This window comes from Stylophora pistillata, chromosome 11, assembly GCF_964205215.1.
Source record: "Stylophora pistillata chromosome 11, jaStyPist1.2, whole genome shotgun sequence".
NCBI lineage: Eukaryota > Metazoa > Cnidaria > Anthozoa > Scleractinia > Pocilloporidae > Stylophora > Stylophora pistillata.
Genome location: NC_142529.1, coordinates 20,108,372 through 20,127,479, shown reverse-complemented (window position 1 = coordinate 20,127,479; position 19,108 = coordinate 20,108,372). Strand labels below are relative to the sequence as shown.

At 39.4% G+C, this 19,108-nt stretch overlaps 1 protein-coding gene and 1 long non-coding RNA gene across 2 annotated transcripts in view; one reads left to right on the top strand and one right to left on the bottom strand.

The window, feature by feature from the left end:
- Positions 1-11,672, bottom strand: part of LOC111325671 (uncharacterized) — a 29,405-nt gene extending 17,733 nt beyond the window's left edge. The window contains exons 1-14 of the mRNA XM_022929528.2: positions 11,569-11,672; positions 10,930-10,974; positions 10,337-10,491; positions 7,413-7,661; positions 6,406-6,561; positions 5,873-6,021; positions 5,118-5,173; positions 4,474-4,708; positions 3,827-4,091; positions 2,641-3,202; positions 2,055-2,401; positions 1,160-1,506; positions 406-588; positions 2-68 (exon numbers count right to left, since the gene is read on the bottom strand). Coding sequence (XP_022785263.2) covers positions 2-68; positions 406-588; positions 1,160-1,506; positions 2,055-2,401; positions 2,641-3,202; positions 3,827-4,091; positions 4,474-4,708; positions 5,118-5,173; positions 5,873-6,021; positions 6,406-6,561; positions 7,413-7,661; positions 10,337-10,491; positions 10,930-10,974; positions 11,569-11,614 — 2,862 coding nt within the window. The 5' untranslated portion in view covers positions 11,615-11,672. The remainder of the gene's footprint in view (position 1; positions 69-405; positions 589-1,159; positions 1,507-2,054; positions 2,402-2,640; positions 3,203-3,826; positions 4,092-4,473; positions 4,709-5,117; positions 5,174-5,872; positions 6,022-6,405; positions 6,562-7,412; positions 7,662-10,336; positions 10,492-10,929; positions 10,975-11,568) is intronic.
- Positions 11,673-12,431: 759 nt separating this feature from the next.
- LOC148720513 (uncharacterized) lies at positions 12,432-18,527 on the top strand. The gene is made up of 2 exons (XR_015993433.1): positions 12,432-14,133; positions 16,634-18,527. It is a non-coding gene; the product is annotated as an uncharacterized LOC148720513 (long non-coding RNA).
- Positions 18,528-19,108: the final 581 nt, after the last annotated feature.

The following is a 19,108-nucleotide window of genomic DNA, read 5'->3' as shown; positions in this document are numbered from 1 at the left end:
CCTCAATCCTTCTCGGCGCCCCTTCAATAGCTAATTTCTCGTCGTTGAGAGTAACGAAAAGTGATGACCTACGAGAAAATGAACCCTTTCAGCCCCAAGAGTGACAAGCATCTAATTTCTGCTCATAGTAATACAGCCGAGTCATTCGTCAAGATCATGAGAATGTAGGAGATGATTGCCAACCCATAGAACTTTGATTGGAAAACAAATTCTCCTTGCCAGTTCCAAAAGAAATGTGTAGTTTAGAGGTATAGGGAACATGCATACTGATGTTAAGGTTGTAAAGGGTTAAAAAAGACTTATCATGTAACACCACAATCATCATTAAGTAAGACTGTGTTTCCTACCACAATGATGGCATCATGAAATGGAAAGATGTCAATATAAAAGAAAAGCTTTACTTACGATACGTTGACAAACTGAACAGGTTCCTCTGGGACACCCAGTTCAAATTTCAAGATTTCTCCTTGCGCATATGATGCATTTCCCTTGAGGTGTGTTACAGTGTACAATGAGGAATTGACAAGGACGCCAGCTTCGGCATACACTGCGCTCACTCCCATACGACCACTCACGTCCACAATAGCACTACAAAACAAAAATGCCATCGACAAGTGAGACGCGGTTTAGGAAAAAAGACCGCACAATGGGCAACACTGCTGTAAGGCCGATGAACGGTTCCCTCGACTCCCTGGAAAATCTAATCAATCCTTCATTCTTCAGCTTCCCTTCGTTGTTAACTATGACAACGATGGAGCAAATCCGAAAAAGTTATATATTCATATATAAATACATAAAAACTAAGATCAACCCCTTTAGCGATCGCGCCTTAAATAGCTTGTTAGGAGATTTAAGTAAACATCTTAAGGGTGCAATGCCAGTCCGTAGTTTGTTTTGTCACTCACTTATTTTATCATGTTTTTGGGGAGACTTTACAAAATTACCACTTCAAGTGGACACTTAAATATATTTTAATTTAAGTTTCATGTGAGCGAAGGTTTAACATGTCACGAATATGATGCGAGAATCTTTTAAACTTGCTGATTACCAGGCCGATACTAATGATAATCGGTAAAAAAAAAACTCATCCACTTTAAATCTGTTTTAAAACTCAACTTGTCTTTATACAAACACTGCACACTGTCCTCAATTATTTTACCTGGGTTTGACATGCCCACGTATATCAAAACGCATCTTTCCCCAAAACATGTTCCTGATGTCAAACTTCCCGGCGAGTTCCACTGAGGCCACAGTGGTTCCCTTGGCGCTCATTTTAAGCGGAAGACCAAGGATGGTTGGGACAGTAGTCTTAGCGTCCAGGAACATCATGCTTTTACTGAAGCTCTTCTTGCCTCCCTTAGCTAAAGCAATCAAGATGTCGATCACGTTGATTTTGTCCACTTCGTCATTCAACCAGCTAATGTCGTCAAAGCTGAGAAGTCTCAATTCGTTACCAAACATTTTCACAGAAACAGCCCCAGATGGGTGATGCTTACGGTTGTCCATCTACAAAGAAGTAACGAAATATGAATTCTTTGAAATGAAAAATCCAAGGTTTTTTCAGGCTTTAGACAAGATGTCGTTAACAAACGAAGATGAATAACGAAACGTGACAAAAACTGATCGATTTTATTGACAAAAATTTAATTCAGTGCATTGGAACACAATCATGAAAGAAAAGAAAAATTAAAAAAGGGGTTAAAAATGAGAAATCTGACATATGAATTTAAGATCTAGTCAATCTCCAAGCTATCATCTAAGATCACACTTTGTTGAAAGTTTTTTTTGGTATTATTTCATATGATTGTACACGTCCTAATAGGATGAAACTGACAGGCAAGTTATGTATTATTAACATCAACAAACACCCTGCAAATAATCACATCGTGTTTAGTTCCTGTAGCTTTTTCCTCATTTTCACTTTCTACTAATGACAACATTATTCCAAAACGTTCTCTTCAATCAGTCTCTCTCGATTATTGTTAACCATAAAAAAACCACAACTGTGGCCACATACCCAGTCGCAGCGAAAACCACTCTGCGTACAAACTTACCATATGGTGCAATTTGTTTAAATGATTTTCCACCTTGTTCAAGTCCTCGTTCAAGCTCCTCTTTTGTTTGAGTTTCCAGGTCTTCACAGTTTTCTCCTCCTTATCCCTCTCCTCGTGAGGCTTCAGGTTGAACATCTGCATGATGCGATCGTCAGGGAAATAACCGTCTTCTCCGAAAAACTGCTCGATAAGAATCTCGAACCCTTCGAAGCGTGCGCCTGCCTCCAGGACATTGATGGATGTTCCGAGGACGTCGACGGTAACGTTAACCATGGCACTGCGTGGGAAGAAACTGGTCGGATGATAAATAAGGTGGCTCTGAGCTGATCCACCGAACCTCAGGACATCTGTTAAATGTGAACACAAGAAAATTGAAATTGTGTTTTGTCACTAAAGTTTTGAGAACCTTCATCCTTATTCCGCTGCAACACCTGAAATCGAGTTAGTTTGGAGAATTTTGGCTTTGAAACAACTTACATTAACCTAATTGATATTCTTCTTTCTTTTCGTCAATTGTCTTCTTAATATTGTATTGCTCTTGTGAAAGAGGAATTATGTCTACCCCACTCGTGCAAATTGATCTTACCGCTGTAAAATGAGCCTTCCCAAGCACGTGAAAACCTTAATCTGTTCAGGTTGAACTCTCGTAGCTTCATTCCATTGAGGGCGTCTTTCATCATTTCAGCTTGAGGCAGACCATGAACTGGCTCTGTGGAGTCCATGGCGTTAGTCATGTGGGACCAAACAAAAGAACCAACTTGATTGTTCACTTCATTCTTCAGGATTTCGGCGATGCTCCTGAACACCTCTGGACTTGGGCACTTTGTGAGGGCAAGATATGCTGCGATACGGATTTCAACATCCACGTTAAATTCGCCATAGATCTGCAAGACCTGGTCTGTCATCTTCTTACTGCAAGGCAAGCGACGAAGGGCCTCGAGTGCTGCGATGCTCATGTTCACGGGTGCTTCTAAGTTCCAGGCACAATTGAGTAAGACATTTTCAGCTTTTAAAGGTCGACCAGCGTTTCCTATGGCCTTCAGGGTGATGATAAAGTTCTCAAAATCTTCCGGTGTTTTGCCCTTGCATTCTTGACCCAGACGGGACAAGAAGAAGTTTTCAGCCTTTGTAATGGGGTTTTCTGGATCCTGAAAAGAAAATTGATAATATCAGAAATCTTTTATGAAAGCCTTTTGATACTACTACTGATAACAATAATAATTATTATGATTAGTGATAATGATGATGATGATAATGATAGTTATACTATTACTAAGGAAAATTACATTATCGATAATAATGACGATTGTCGTGATAATGACAACTATTGTTTTCATGGCGTTAAATCCACGTAAATACTATCATCTTATGCGCGCTTTAAGGTGAAGTGTTTCAATAACAATTTAAGTCTCAGCAAAGTTTAAATACAGAAGGAAAAAACAAGGACTACCATGTTTAACTTGAAAAATAACCAAACATTCGTATTTTGCATGTGCTAATCTAAGAATACACATTTTGAGGGATACTCTACAACTTAACCTTTACCCCTCAACTCCCACGATCCACTTAATAACTCCTCCTACTCACTGCCATACTTTTCCTTGTAAATTACACAGGAGAGTATAGCCTTATTCCAAAATAACGGCCTCTAGCTGAAAAGCTTTTCTCTTCTCATAACCTTTTTACAAGACAACTTATTGGAATTGGAAGGAGATGTTACATGCTAATCTTTTAAAGCTTTTATCAGACTGGTACAGTATCGTTACCTTTACCTGATCATTACATTCCTGTGGCTTGCTTTCGCAAACTATGTGAATGAGTGTTCCAAGAGTCAACATGGCGGTTCTTCCAGGGTTCTCCTCACACAGCTCTAACACGTGCTCGACTGTCTCCTTTGTGGGATTTCCTGCCATAGCCAATCCAGCGAGAAACATGTTACCACGCTCATGGTTGACCAGCTTCTTCCTGATGGCATTGCTCATTACTTTTGCGCATCCTCCTGTACCACAGTGAGGCAGAGCATCGTAGAAGTATTCGCTAAAAGAGAGAAAAAGGAACGTAACATCAGTAAAGGAAATCTCATGTTCTATGCGTGGATAACTAAGGGTTCACACAATCAAAAATTTTCTAAACCGCTGTCTTCGACTTTCGCATCAAGTTAGCTGAAATTGACTATGCTGTTGTTTACTATGTTACAAAATAAAAAGTAAGAAATTGCTTCTAATCCTGTGAATTTGGAGGATATTCAACTATATTTTTTCTGATATTTGATATATGATTGGTGGTGCGCGATTACTCCAACAAAATTCGCCGAAAAGCACTTTCATGTGACATTTTTTTCTCGTGTAACGACATTGCCAAAACTTCAATATCAAGCCTGTGGACAGTGTTTCTACGTAGAGAAAAAAATTTCACTTACCGCATTTTAGGATCTTCTTCGTTATGGATTTTCTGCCACAAAGTTTCCATGGCTGGCGTGCTAAGCTTGCGGATGCTAAACACAAGGTTAGAGAAGTGCTGGGCCGACTCGGGCTTTGTTGACTGTTTCGACTCCTTACTTAGGCGGCTTGCCCAGTAAAATGCATCCGTAATAGCTTCCTGGTTAGACTGGGGCTGAGCATGGGCATACCTCAGTGAAACTGGGCGAAGTCTCTCTAAAAATGTAACAAAAATACTATGTTTAGAAAGTAAGACCTGAAGTCCAAATTTCAAGTATATGTTTAACTTTTTCACCCTCGTGTTGTCACAAATATGATCGATAGTTTAACATACGGGAGATTGTTATTAATTTCCCTTATTTTCTCTTTTAGAACGCTGCTCTTGAGGTTTTATTATTCAAATTATTTGATTCTTTTCCATGGGTATTGCCATTAAACGAGGTCTACTCGTTTAGTGACTGGCTTTGAACAAAAGGAAAGGGAAAAAATAATCGCAATAACCACAATTACATCCAGCTGACTATCATATCCACCTAATGTTTATAAACTGCTATGAGCTCAGGATTGCTTACGATTTACATGAGCTGATTAAAAGAAAGTACAAATATCAAAATAAATCACCTACCGAGAGGTACTGCAGTTTCAGATGCGGTGAGGATAGACTGCAATTCCAAAACTTGTCTATAAAGGAACGAAAATATATCATTATGATAGAGAAGAATGACTCTTTATAACCCTTTAACCCCCTCCGCCCCAAGGGTAACTAACAACCAATATCTCCCGACCATACCACCCCTGAATCAAGCATTAAGATCACGAAAAAAAGAGAAATGATCACTAACTAAAGAGAATCTTGATTGTCAATTATTCTCTCCGTCGATACCTTAGGAAATGAGTAGAACACGATGTGGAGAATGTACCTACTGCAGTAACGTAAATGGCAATTTGGTGAAATTTCGTCAGAATCGTCACTTTCGCCAAATTCGTAAGCTTTTTGGGGCCCTTTTATATCATATCTACTCATATCTACTTACTCGTATAATTTCGTCAGCAACCTTGGCGAAATTTCGTCTGAATCGTCACTTTTGGCTGAATTTCCACAGATTGACAAATTTCGTAAAATCCGTCAACATTGTCAACAAAATTTCGTAAAATCTGCCATTTTTGTTACTACATGCATTTCTGGACATTTCTTGCATGCTGATGCAGAAGGGTTAAGTGTGAAAGTGAAAAAAATTACTAATTAGAAGCTATGAGATTATCAATGAGTAATGATTACTTTGAAATACATGCCCAAATTAGAAATCGCTGTACTTCTTAAACAAAACCATACCAGTCGATTTTACTTTGAGTTAATTCATCACACAGAACATCTGCTACCTTATTTTAGTTATTGCTCCAGAGGCATTCTTGTAACCGCCAGAGAACGGGCGGAAAAGATGGTCCTCCTCACACACTACCTTCTGGGTGCGTTTTTTTGCGGTCAGGTACAGCTTACATGTGCTGTTTGAATGTAGTAGGCTGATGGGCTGTTAAAAAAAAAAAAACAAACAAAACAAAACAAAAAGGAGATAGTTTCGCAACGACGATTTAAGATTTAAAACGCAGCTAAAGGTTTCCTTAAATATTGGATGACTATAACGGTATAAAGAGACAGTCGACGTCACATGGTATTCCTTTGGTTGCAATGCAATCCATGTCACGCTTTCGTCCTTATTTGCCGAGTATTTTATTTGACTAAGAAACTATCGTGGTTATTGCGTGAATAAGTTGTCCCTGTTTTACTCCTGTTTGAATTTTGGACCTCGATGTTCTTTACAACTGTCAAGCTTACGCTTGTGTTTAGTGGCTCGACTTGTAGACAAAGCTACTTGACCCTTTGAAAACAGTGATAGAAAAACCTCTCTGGTTACCTTTTCTTCATAAGAATGGACGTGAATGCCGATGTCGGTCTGTGCACGATCTGTACACTCAGTCAGATTGCGTGTCTTGTAAACGATTTTCGGGCGTCTGCTCAGATGGCGTGATTTAATCTCATAACGCGCCTTGCACCTACCAACGACATCGTCCTACAATGCAAGACAAAACAATACTTAAGATTAATCTCCTTTATACATTTAGTTATAAGAGAAGCATTATGGACGATATAACTCTTTTCACAAGATACGCCATGACGTCCTTAAGACTTTCTAAGCCAACTGAGAAACTCTGTTGAGAAAAGCGATATTTCAAACAGAATTATGAGTCAACGAAGAAACAACAGGAACACACGAAAGATAAATGATCGGGCAAACACGTACAAAGACATCATTTTGGTTGTATCCAATGAGTTTATAACGTAAATAGGCCACCGTAAAGAGTTTCAAAGCTGACGTTTCGAGAGTTGGCCCGTCGTCAAAGCGAATGATTGTTTAGGAATGAGACTATAATTAAGAGATGAGACAATAAAAATGTACGTATCGTAAATAAGAAGGGCCACCTTTTTCAAATGCACTAATAAGCTAACTATTTAACCCACATGAGTGACCAGAACAGAACTTCTCCTGACAAAATCAATTCAATAGCAAGCAGATAACTGATGAGAATTAGGAATGATCAGTAATCGATCAAAAACTAAATTCTCCGAACCGACCACGTGAAAATTGTATGGCAGACTGTAAGGAGAATAAATAATGAAATTTTTTTAGAATGCAAAGGATAAACTAAGGATTTATCTCTTTATAATTTGCAACATCATGTAAACGCTGACACCCTATTCAAATCGATAACGTTAACCAATTATAGTTCAAAATTGCTCAAAAATATAGAAGGAACAGCTATAAGTCCAAATGGAGCGTGGATGGGCAATATTGGAGCAGATTTCGTCAGATTCTATTCCAGCTCGACTTACATATAAGAATCAGCATAACAGAAATCTTACCTCCTCTAGGGTGGCATGATCCTCAACAAACTGCACCTGAAGTGCACTGAGGATACCTCTCTTGATGTTCAAAACATGAGAAGGCTCCTCTGGATGGGCGAGGATCTCAGTGATGCGTCCTGCATCCATTCTGAATACAAGGTCTTGAGCTTGAAGCTCTTCAGCAAAAGCTGTTGATCCCTGGGATATTTGATAATCCAAGGGACCGGGGTTCTTGCTCTGTGCTTCCCAGAGCTCAACTGTGTCGATCTGGAAGATAAACAGGTTTGACGAGTTTTCAACCTTAAGAAAGAACTAGTTTTTTTCGGCTGTAGTAAGTGGGCGGAGTAGATTTCGACTTTCAATCTCTGTATTTTGTCATGGGAGCAAGTTAGATGTCACAAGTAATCTAATAGTTGAAGAGATTGAAAACTGAAGTTTACTTTTCTTGTTATAGAATTTCATTTCTTTTTCGAAACAACGCCCCCGCCCCCCATCCCACCCCTATTGTAATAAATAATCTTAAGGGAAGTTTCAGCATACTGCGAAAGTAGACTTTATTTACCATTTTTAACGTGCAAAAAAAACGTTTGAGAGCATTGGCGAAGTTCCACAATCCACAATGCAAACTTGTAAGACAATTAATCACCAAAGGAAAACATATGCGAAAATACTCGAAGAGGCGGTCTGGCATGCGATATGGAAATATGATGAATTTTGAGGGGTACAAAGTGCACTCTTAAGAAATAATTTTTCATGTTTACAGGAACTTCAGACGCCTTATTTCGCGTTTCTGCGTCATTGCGTTGGAGGCGACTGTACGCCAGTACAGCTCTTGTATTAAGCAGTCAATGAACAGTTCTTTCATTAAGCAGTTGATTAGCCACGGTAAAAGTTTGAAAAAGAAAGAAAAAACCTCTTTTGTAACCTACAAATGAAGCACATGACTACTCGGGGTCTTAAGTGTAAGGAATGTTTTTTCAATACATTTCTTGCCAGATTTCGTGGCATTTCCGCTTTTACTTGCATTGAGCTATTTCAAGACGTGAAAGCCATCGCGGTGGTCATTGGTCACTTTAGAATATGGATTACACAGCTCTTATTTAGTCTTGCAGCAACATGTTTCGTGCTGAGGTAAAGTCAAATCCATATTTCTTCTGTCTCGGTGCTATTCTGAGGTCAAAATTCACGTTGGAAGCGATATGTTTGTGAAACGACCGATTGCACATAGGATATAACTTAAAGTGGATAAGTTTACCGCAAACTGAACATTGACCTCGGAGGAATGAGAGACAAATGAGCATTAAAATTATCTTTTTTCCTATAAGGCCGGATGTTGTCTGACTCGGCATGCAGTTAGATGCGTGATGAATATTCTGGTATCCTATCTTATGCATTTCTCCTACAGTTCACTCGCGTTCACTAAATAAATCAACTTTTTTTATTTTTCGTTGAGCAGAGCGCAAGTTTTCAGCAGTTGCATGATCAGTTGAAATGATGAAATCGATCCTTGTCAATTTCATCCTTTCATCATTTAATACTGTACGTTTCAATTGCGAGGGAATTCTGTTTGGTACTCGATTAATATCCATTCTGATGGGATCGATGAATAAGAAAAACAATCTGGTCAGTCTCTTGGTTGAGAACTCTCATTGAGTATTTCCAGATCAAAATGCTCAATTCATTGACAAGTTCATACGACATAAGAAGTAAGATTTTGGTTGGGTCCACAATTCTCTCGCGAGCTTTCTCGCGCGCGCTCTTTGGAAATGGCTAAAAATAATCATTTGAAACTCGACTTTGGACCAGTTAGACCAGTTTTGTTTTCACGATTTCTGCTCTCCTGACCTCTCCATGGAAAAGCTGTCTCAATTTTCGTCTTCAATCCATCACAATCAATTTAACTGAAGTACAAACCCCATCAAAGCCTTGTTTTATACTAGCCGTTGACAAACAAGTGCAATCGTAAAAAAAAGTCAGCGAGCGTCGATTCTCTCCAATTGGAAAAAAAAGATCGTCATGTTTTGTAAAATTATAGCTTCGAGTTCTTAAAATCCATAGATTATCCATCAGGCTTTTGCATACCGTCCGGTTAAGAAGTGAATCACCCATTCAGACAGAGTATCAGTAGCACTCAATTATCTAAAACGTTACGTAACGAAGACAGAAATGCGAACACGGAATGGATGCCAAAATGTGAAATTGAAACGACAGAATCAACATACAGTTTTAATCCTCGAAAGGCGGGAAGGGGATGGGGAAGCTTTACTCACTTCAAGAGCTCAAAAAATTTTACGAAGCAAGAGCTTAAGAGACAAAACTACAGTTGTTTTGATACCCTAATCTCTAAGAAAGCATTCATTTTGCAGACCGATACATGAACTTATTGGCAAAATCAAGTATTACGACAACATACAGATTCTCAATTGGATCCCCTCTTCACAGCGTATCTTTGCTTCTCGAAAAGTTCGAAGGAATTACCCTAGGGGTAACCGGGCGCGGAGGATAACACGAAATATTTGGGAAAGAGTTGCGGCGAGTCATCGACATATTTTATCATCAAAGAAAGCGATTTTGTTCGCAAAGGTCAAATCTTTTTTCAAAGTTTCGAGACCTAAGAACCTTCCTGGTGAAAATGAATCAGTCTAACAGTGGATTAGCGGGTGGGATAAGACCAGATCAGGGGAATATTGCGGGATTGGATGAAAATTACATCCAATAACAAAAATAAGGCAGCATTTCACACGAAACAAAAATCGCTTTTTTGTAATGCTTCAAAACTAATGATTGACTGCAAAGATTAGTTTCCTCGATTATGGTGGTCTTATCAAGTTGAATAGTTCTTACGAAGAGTTATTTTTCGAAACAACAACCTCGTGACTAAAGAAAAAACATCCAATCAATCAATAAGTATCGAGTTTCGAGAGTCTATAAAAAAAACTTACCTTCAAGACATGCTGACATGGTGCAATGGACTTGACGACACATCTTGCGCGGATTTTCAACCCTGAGCGGGCTGAAGACGAGCCTGCAACACTACTTATTGATTCTCCTTCATAATTGTAAGGAAACTCTTTTAAATGATGAAATCTGTTCGACCCTAGATAAAGGAAAAGCAGGAAGCAAGGTCAAACATCTGAAAAGTGTGCAAAACTTGTAACGCAACACAGGTGCCCCGTGACTTTTGCCAAAGTCCTGCGCGTGCTTCCAGCGTGCTGTAAGCCAATCAAACCCCATGCATTCTGTAGAATTGATTGTCAACAAGTCCGTCGGAGATTCGATGTCATTTCCGGAATTTTTTTTTGGGCTACCGCGAATCCCATGACTCAGAATTGTTCAAGAAGAAAACGCAAGCTTGGAAGAAAACACCTAATAATGATTGCAAAGCTATGTGACAGTACTCCTTTAGTGATCTCAAACGGCAAAATCCCACAGATCAAATTAATACTGTGGCAATCTGCCATTTTGGAAAACGTTCACATCTAAAGGGTCGACATCTTCGCTTAAAACAAATGTAGAACATGTAAACTTTACTTACTCTTGTCGCATTCCGGCGGCCTCTCTCCATGAAGAGACGTGGGCGCTACAAGAAATGTACGAAAGTAAATCGTTAATCAAGGTATCGAGCTTCCAGAGCAACCAAGATACTATGACATAATTAAAAACAGGAGGAACAATAAACAATTCAGGAGAACCTGAAACAAGATTAACCAAGGATATAAATAGTTATTGCCCATAATTTTTCTGTTTCCCTCCAGCATTCAACATATATCTTTTCTATTAAGTCCCCTCGGGAAAGAACCAGAGCAGTACGATAGAAAACCGATGTGTCCCCGAGATATCGACGGATTTCGTGTTCTTGGCTTGCTCGGGCAATTTGTGACCAAACTTGCCTCTGTACAAGAGCGAATTTTGACAATTTGACAACATATCGTTGGAAAATCGTTCTATGTTTCTGCGATTAGAGGGACAACAGCCAATAAGAACGCAGAACGAGCGAAATCGACAGAGCTGAAAATTTGCAAATCATCTCGAAATAGGGCACACGCAAACAAATGCTGCAGCCAGAAACGATGCAAAATCGATGGAGCCCTGTATTTTGAGTGGAAAATCCTAATCTGATCGTCAAAGAATAAAACCTTTCTTGAAGTAAAACGAAAGCGATAGAATCACGTACCCGCAAATGCCCCAGTGGCCAACAACACGAATAAAATGGATCTCATATCGCGTTGTAGATCCAAAGTGCGACTGCAGAGAACTTGCAAGCTCTCTTCTTTTTTACAGAGCCACTCCTCACCCCTGGTGAGAACAAAAGGGTACCGATCGATAAACGCCAGCGGAGATGAGTGACGTCTAGAACTGAAAGTGGCCAATCAGCACTCAGTTTAGAAATAAAACAATAAAAATTTTCCAATCAGAGCCGATATACTGCGTAGCTGAGTCAAAGTTCAAATGTGTTCTCTTACGGCAAATCAGCCAATGAAAACGAGCGTTTTGTGTTCGGAAGAATGAAATCTAATGACATCCTTTCACAACAACAAAAGAGTCCAAAAGTACAACATTAGGATTATACAGATCTTGTTACTGGACTAAAGGAAACGTTTTAAAACCACCCACAGTCTCTAAAACAGAATATTATGACGAAAACCCTTAAACGCAAAATATTAAAGCAGATGAACTGTTGTGGCAAAGTGTAAATCTCCCATCAAATGCGGGCTTTCGGTGCGCGTGGTTTAACCCGAGCTCTTAAGGCATTGAGTCGAAAAATAAGGTCTGTCTAGAATTTAATCCAAGTATAACGGTGCGACCATAAATCGTGAAAGATTAGCACTGTCACTGCGGAGAAATAAAAGGGAAAAAAAACCTAGTCAATCAATCAATAAATCTCTAGTGAGGTCAAAGTGTCAGAGCTCAAAAAAGACAGAAAATTGATGCAAACACCCCTTGATCATGCTTTATCACGAGTGGTCTTATCAGAAAATGATAATAGTAAGCTGGCAGGGCGCAAGGTAAATTGTGGTAAGATATTTCACAAAAAGATTCTGGTCATGAAATTGTATGATTCCTCAAAGGTCTAGAAACGTACTTTATGCTCTCGATCAGTGGGTTAGGTAACGCGTTTTTTTTTTTTTTTCTTTTTTTTTTTCGCTCGCTCGTACGTGTTCAGTTCTATTTTTCCAGTCGGGCCGTTTGTACGAAAACGGGATACTCTTGCAATCACATACGGAAACATTACTATCGGAGGACAGATGGCGGCCGGGTGGGGGGTGGGGGTGTGTCAGAAAATCTGAATGTCTTTAATGTTTAAGTGCTCTCCTTTATTTAGTCGAAAATCAGCTATTACTTTAAAAAAAAAACTTTTACACTAATACTCTAAGAAATAGAAGAAAATCTTCCCATCAAGTTTTGTCCCGTACAGAAGAATATCTACGAAATTCAAAACTCATGCCATAAACCTCACATGAGAGACTTCATCTCTTTTTAGATACCTCGCCCCCCTAGGAAAAGAGATCCTGTCCAAGAAGATATTTAAGACAACTTAAACGGTCCAGGCAAATGAAAATTTCATTCCTTGCATGAGCTTTACAGCACAAATAACATAAAAAATAGCTACGCAATCCTCACGATATTCGGAAAGTGCTGACATCTTGGCGATGAAATATTCCACTTGAAAATTGTAATAAAAAGGATGGAAAATATACACTTCGCGGTGGTCGCACGCGCGAAGGCACGAAAACTTCCTCTACCTCTGCCACTTGCGTCACATATTTTATTCACAATATGACCGGAAATTCTTCACTACTTTATGAGCTTCATATCCGATGATTTCCTTTCTGCTTTTAGCTACTATCTCTTAAAACGCTGGTTTATTATCTTTACGCTCAGCTGCCACTTCAACTTTCCGCTCAACAATACCGCTTAAAAACCTGAGCATAACGTTACAGATTGATGCTCTTCTCTCCATAAGACAAGACAAGCCTTCCTTTTTATGCTTCAAGTTTTTTTAGTTGATAATTTGTACCCTTGGTGATTAATCAGATTAAACATGACGATGCAATCTTATTTCCGGGATTTCACCCTGAGACTACCATATCGTCCACTCTAATCACGAAAAACCCGACAACAGGACCATTGCACTGCTGTAAGAATCTTGCTGAAAGCTTTTCAATAAAACTCGTCAAATTCACATCAACGCCGCTGACGTTTACTGATAAAACACGAGATAACAAAAGCTGTTCGCTTATGTCAGCAAAAATTACTTTTGAAAAAATTTAGGTTACTGACACCATGCATTAGCAGGTCAAGACAACGCTTAAGATTATGCCTCATAAAGTTACCTTAGGCAAACATAACCTAGCACTTTCCAAAACATATGATATCCATTTTTAAGACTCTTATCATAACAGAACGGAAATGAACTCGCCCTAGGCAATAGTTATTCCCGTACCGCCAAACGCTGCAAAGTGCTATATATTGTACATGTACAATCCTCCTTCTATAAACATGATAAAAATGGAAGATAATTCCTTTTTATCGACTGAGTTGGCCAGTGTAAAGAGTTTCTAAAACTGACGTTTTGAGCGTTAGCCCTTCGTCAGAGAGCTTCAAGGCATATGGATCCTACAAACACATTGATTTTTACTCAGGCTGAAATTGCGAGACTTGCACCATTCTAACAGTCGGAGTTATCTAGATTCATCTGAACACTGAGTCTCGTGACTTCACGCTTAGTTTCGCTCGCGTAAGTACTCTTGTTTTCATCAGTACAAAGAGTCGAGATCAATTGATAACAGAAAGTTTAATTTCCCTATTGTTGAGATATGCACGACTAAGAATAAGCCGTTGATCAATGAATAGAAGCAGTGACCCTCTATGACTTAAGCCACGCTCTCTATGCCGTGAATTATTTCAATTCTCTTATACAAGTTACAGCTTTCATCAGCTTTAGTTCCTTCTCTGACAGAAAAAAATACTTGTCTCAAGCAGGTTATAATGGAGAAAGTTTCAACAAAAGAAAGATCTGCTTAGGTACATGTAGTTACATAACGATACATTTTTTTCGCCCATTTCGTCAATTAACTGTCCTTAACTAAGAGTACCATAGAGGCTTCAACATGTTGAGTCGATAAATTATTACTCCATTAAACAGAAAGGAAGGAGGCAGTACAGTGATAAATAAATAAGCTTCATAAAGGAGAAAGAACATTGTACACGTGGATTGCAAATAACAGTGGCTGAATATTTAAAGATAATTCTTTGTAAAATTCATGAACAGAAACATCAGTGGTTCTTTTAAGGAAGGTTAAGGAATGAAAACTTCGTGACCTGTGCTTGATCATTGGCGAATCCAACTCATTCTTGAGTAGAAATGCGCCCGTTCGCCTACCCTGGTCCCAGAGGTTCTCTTCTCTCTCTCGGAGTACGATAATTCGGCGCGAAGCGCCGACCAACGAGCTGCAAAGCAGCGAGCGGAGAGAACCTCTGGTCAGGACCGTTGAGAATCTCACTTTCATGCAACCAAGCTTTGCAGCTCGTTGGTCGGCGCTTCGCGCCGAATTATCGTACTCCGAGAGAGAGAAGAGAACCTCTGTGACCAGGGTACCGTTCGCCTTGAGAAGTTCTAAACTGCTTCCCACTTAAGATAATCATGACACCCAGACCAAACAAAGCTATCTGTTTCAGTTGTAATTTATCACCCAGGTCCAGCAGATCGCCTTCATGCCAACGAAAGGAGAACTTTTATTGGCCATATTTTTTTGACAGTTACCAAAACTGAAAAATGTTTTCCTCTTGAACTTCAATAGAGTCACTTTTTGCTGTGACTTTGAAAGGCTGTAAGTTGTGTGTAACTGAGTGGTTGGTAGCTTTTATCGTAGATTATTAGAATCATCTGTACACTGAAGTCGGCGGATCCGGCCTTCCATCCCAAGCAATCGTAATTCATCACATATAGGTTTTATAAATGTGTTTTCCTAACCGTTCATTTTAATATCTTTTTCAATGTATAAATAACTGTTCAAGGATGCTTACATTTAAGCCTTGGGATCATGTGGGATCAAAAACTCAGTAGCTTAAAAGAAGCTTGGGCACATGAAACTCTACACCCACTCAGGGCCCAAAGGGTAAATGTTACCGATTTCGTAGCTCTTTAGTTTTGCAAATACCAATATCTCCTAAGGTTATCATTGCCTTTGAGGAGGGGGGCTTTGTGATTTTCGGTTTTGCGGTTTTGACTGTTTTTTGGATCAGTTTTTCGGTTTTTGGGCCGAAAAGGTTCGGTTTTTCGGTTTTGATGTTCAGAGCGGTTTGCGGATTTTACGTGTTTTTGCATTCGGTTTTCGGTTTTCACGAAAACTCCGATGCAGTTTTCGGTTTTTCCTTTTTGACCCCTTTAAAGGTGAAGATGTAGCGGTTTTGTCAGGTTTGCATGCGGTTTTCGGTTTTGCTGCCTTTTTTCGTCGGTTTTTCGGTTTTGGAGGTTTTTTTCTCCAGTTTTGCAGTTTCCCAGAGGCCCCAATGCCCCCCTCTTTGAGTGTATTGAAAGGACTTCCAAGGGCATAACCAATCTTTTACACGAAAGGATTTCAGTTCTTCTTCAAGTTCTCAAAGCCTTCACTCTTCGTGTCTAAAAGAGTCTATTTGGCTTTGGCCGTAATTTAGTAAAAGTTGCCGGGGTCAGATTTGTTCGGTGATTTTAGGTATTGGCAAATGCTTACAAAGTTCTCAGGCATATTTCTAGAAATCAACACATGTAATGAAAAAAAGCGCGTGCTAAGGTAGTTCCGGAAGGCTTGCGGTTTGAAAAATTAATCTTCAGTAGTTTCGTGCACGACTCTGCAAGTTCCTCTGTTTTCTTGAAAAGTACCAAGCAGTTAAAGGCAACTAAGAGGCACAAGTATGAATCCTAACGCCTCCTTCCCGCCGATGCTATGCTCAACGTATCATTCACTCTCCTTATAAATTTTTTTCAGTGGTTCTTATCATTTGCTCTATTTGCTTAGCCGTTTGACCTAACAAAGAAAATTATTAGCTACGGTCCTCAGCGCTTTATCACCAATGATCACGTCCCAAAAATACAACAATTTAATTTAATTTTATAATGAGTATTTTTGTAAGTTACAACGTTTTTACGTTTGATAAACTAAATCACAAAGAGAGGTGACGTAATGATGTGGGCGGAATACATGATATCTTGCGAAATCTTTTGTAGACGTGACTCATTCTCGCTTCTTGTTTTGCAGACTGAAGATGCATTTCCGGTAATATTTTCGCAATAGATTGATTGCGCACGCTTCAAGTGGTCATTACGTCACTTTGATGAGGTGCAAACATCTATTATGGCCTCACCGTGGGTGTAACCAAAAAGGCCACACTCGTTTACAAGGACTCTGTACTCGCTGAAAAAACGAGAGGCTGTTTCCGAAAAAGTCTGCGTTCAAAGTTCATTTAATTAAGGACTTTGGCTGTATGATTCATTGGAAGGAAAAGGAAGTTGACATTGGAAACCAACTTTAAGTAGAAAGAAGATTTTTTTTACACGTAGATAGGAAATTTAAAGGATCAGCAAGAACTGAGTTTCTGATTTTTTTAAATTTATCCTTAAATCTCGCCAGAATTAAGAACTAATTCTAAGGATGTTGTCGTTTCGTAAAACTGAATGAAAATTATTGAAATATTATTACACGACTCGGGCAGTCAGAGGGCCAATAACTAAAATCAACCAATCAAAATGCTATATTGCCGGTCAATATTCTCTCAGTATTGGACCGGGCACTGTCCCGAATGGTCCCGAATGGTCCCGAATGATACCGCACTTGTGTCCCTTTGAACTTCAGTCGTATAATAAATCTCTTATTAACCAAGCTTGCTCGGGACCGTACTGGAAGAATATCGGCCCTCGGTCTTTTTTGTAAGGACCTCGCTGTGCTCGGTCCGTACTGTCAAGACCTCGGGCCGATATTCTCCCAGTACGGCCCTCGCGCTTGGTTAATAAGATATATGTATTACATCAGGGGGTGTTGAGCTCCTGATTATACATAAAGGTCAAGAAAGAGTTCTAAGTAGTTCTAAGTAAGAAGTTATCGTTTCGAAAAACTAAATAAAAATATCACATCAGAGGGTGTTGGCGTTGAGCTCTTGATTATACCAAAAGGTCAGGAAAGAGAAAGCAACGCACGTGGGACTGACTCGATGTCTTGGACTAAAAATGTGTGGTTCACTCTTACATCTGAAAGGCCTAAGGGAGCATAAAAAGAAGTTGAGTAGAATCTTAAACAGCACCTCATTCCAGAAAGAGCCACATTTGTAGGAGTTAGAGTAATTTGAGAGGTCGATATATTCAATGCAAGAAAATCGCGTTGCAGATTTCGTATTGTCTTCAACTTTAGTTGGGAGCAATTTTTGAAGATCGAGGGTCCTATAAAGAAAAAACTATCGCTAAAGCTCTAATCTCGGTGCCCTTTATCCTTTCGACCCAAAGACTACAATGTAGATTCGCCATGTTCTCTAACACTCATTTCTTGTGATATTTGTTTCGCGAATTTGGTCTAAATCAAACAATGTTCTGTAATTTTACATTTTTCTTTATTACTATTATTGCATGGTGGGAAAACGGCTGCATTCCTCTAAAATTCCGTGAGGTAGATAAGAGCTTGAAAGACATGTATGGTCGCTACCAAGAGGGTTTGCGTCTTTTAGGTTTGTAGGAAAATACACTAACAAATTCATGGCCTTTTTCACGTTCTATCCTTCATGGTCAAAGATATAAACGCCTTTTTAACCATATAGCTCCAACCGCAGTCATTCTACTAGATTTTTTAAATAACTGCAGCGTAATCACACTGTTGATGGATTTGTTTCGCATCACTGATTCGCTCCTCACATGGAAACGTTGGTACATTGCCAGGGGATACACTGAGAAGCTGAAGAGCTACAATGGCTTTTACTTTTCTCTCTTTCTAAGCTCTTTCTTTCCCTCAAACTTGGTATTTTACTCCTGTTAAGACAATTACAGTAACTCGTGACAGCATGTGCTATTCCTAACTTAACCCTTCAAAACAACTTTTAGACTATTTTGGTACCTACAATTTAAACCCATAAATCTGGGCTGAGATTACAAAATTTCCACTCTCTTGATTGTTGCTTTTTGGAGAAATTACTCGACGAGTAAGCCTTCATTCCTGCCAACAACAGAATGGAAGTCCAGGAGAGTGTTAGGTTGTCAGAGGCGCCTTTTGTAAATAGGATGAAACGTCACTTATTAATATGTACACCCCAAAGTTCTTTACATGAAAAGATGTACTTTACTCATTATGGTTCCTGATTTAATCGACTTGCGAAACCATGAATTCATTCTATAATTTCGTTTCTAAAATTCCCTTTACCTCTCAACATGGGTTGCTAAACCAGATTAGCTTCTACAGAATACTCAACAAATGTCAGACGGCTAAGAACACGCAAAGTTTTTGACTGCCTGGACATTGCCTTTCCGAACAGCCCATGGGGTAACAGCCAGGAGCACGCGAGCTTGTTTATTGTCTGGACTTTTAGTGGGCTAAGACCATGCAATTTTGTCACCGTCCTGGATCGTGGTCAACCAACAAGTGGTAAAATACCATGACTCGATTGTGACTGGGCTTATACAACGGAAGGTTTTTCTGGCGGACCCTAACGAGAAAATGGAGACGTGATCTGGCAAATGGCCAATATTTTCAGTG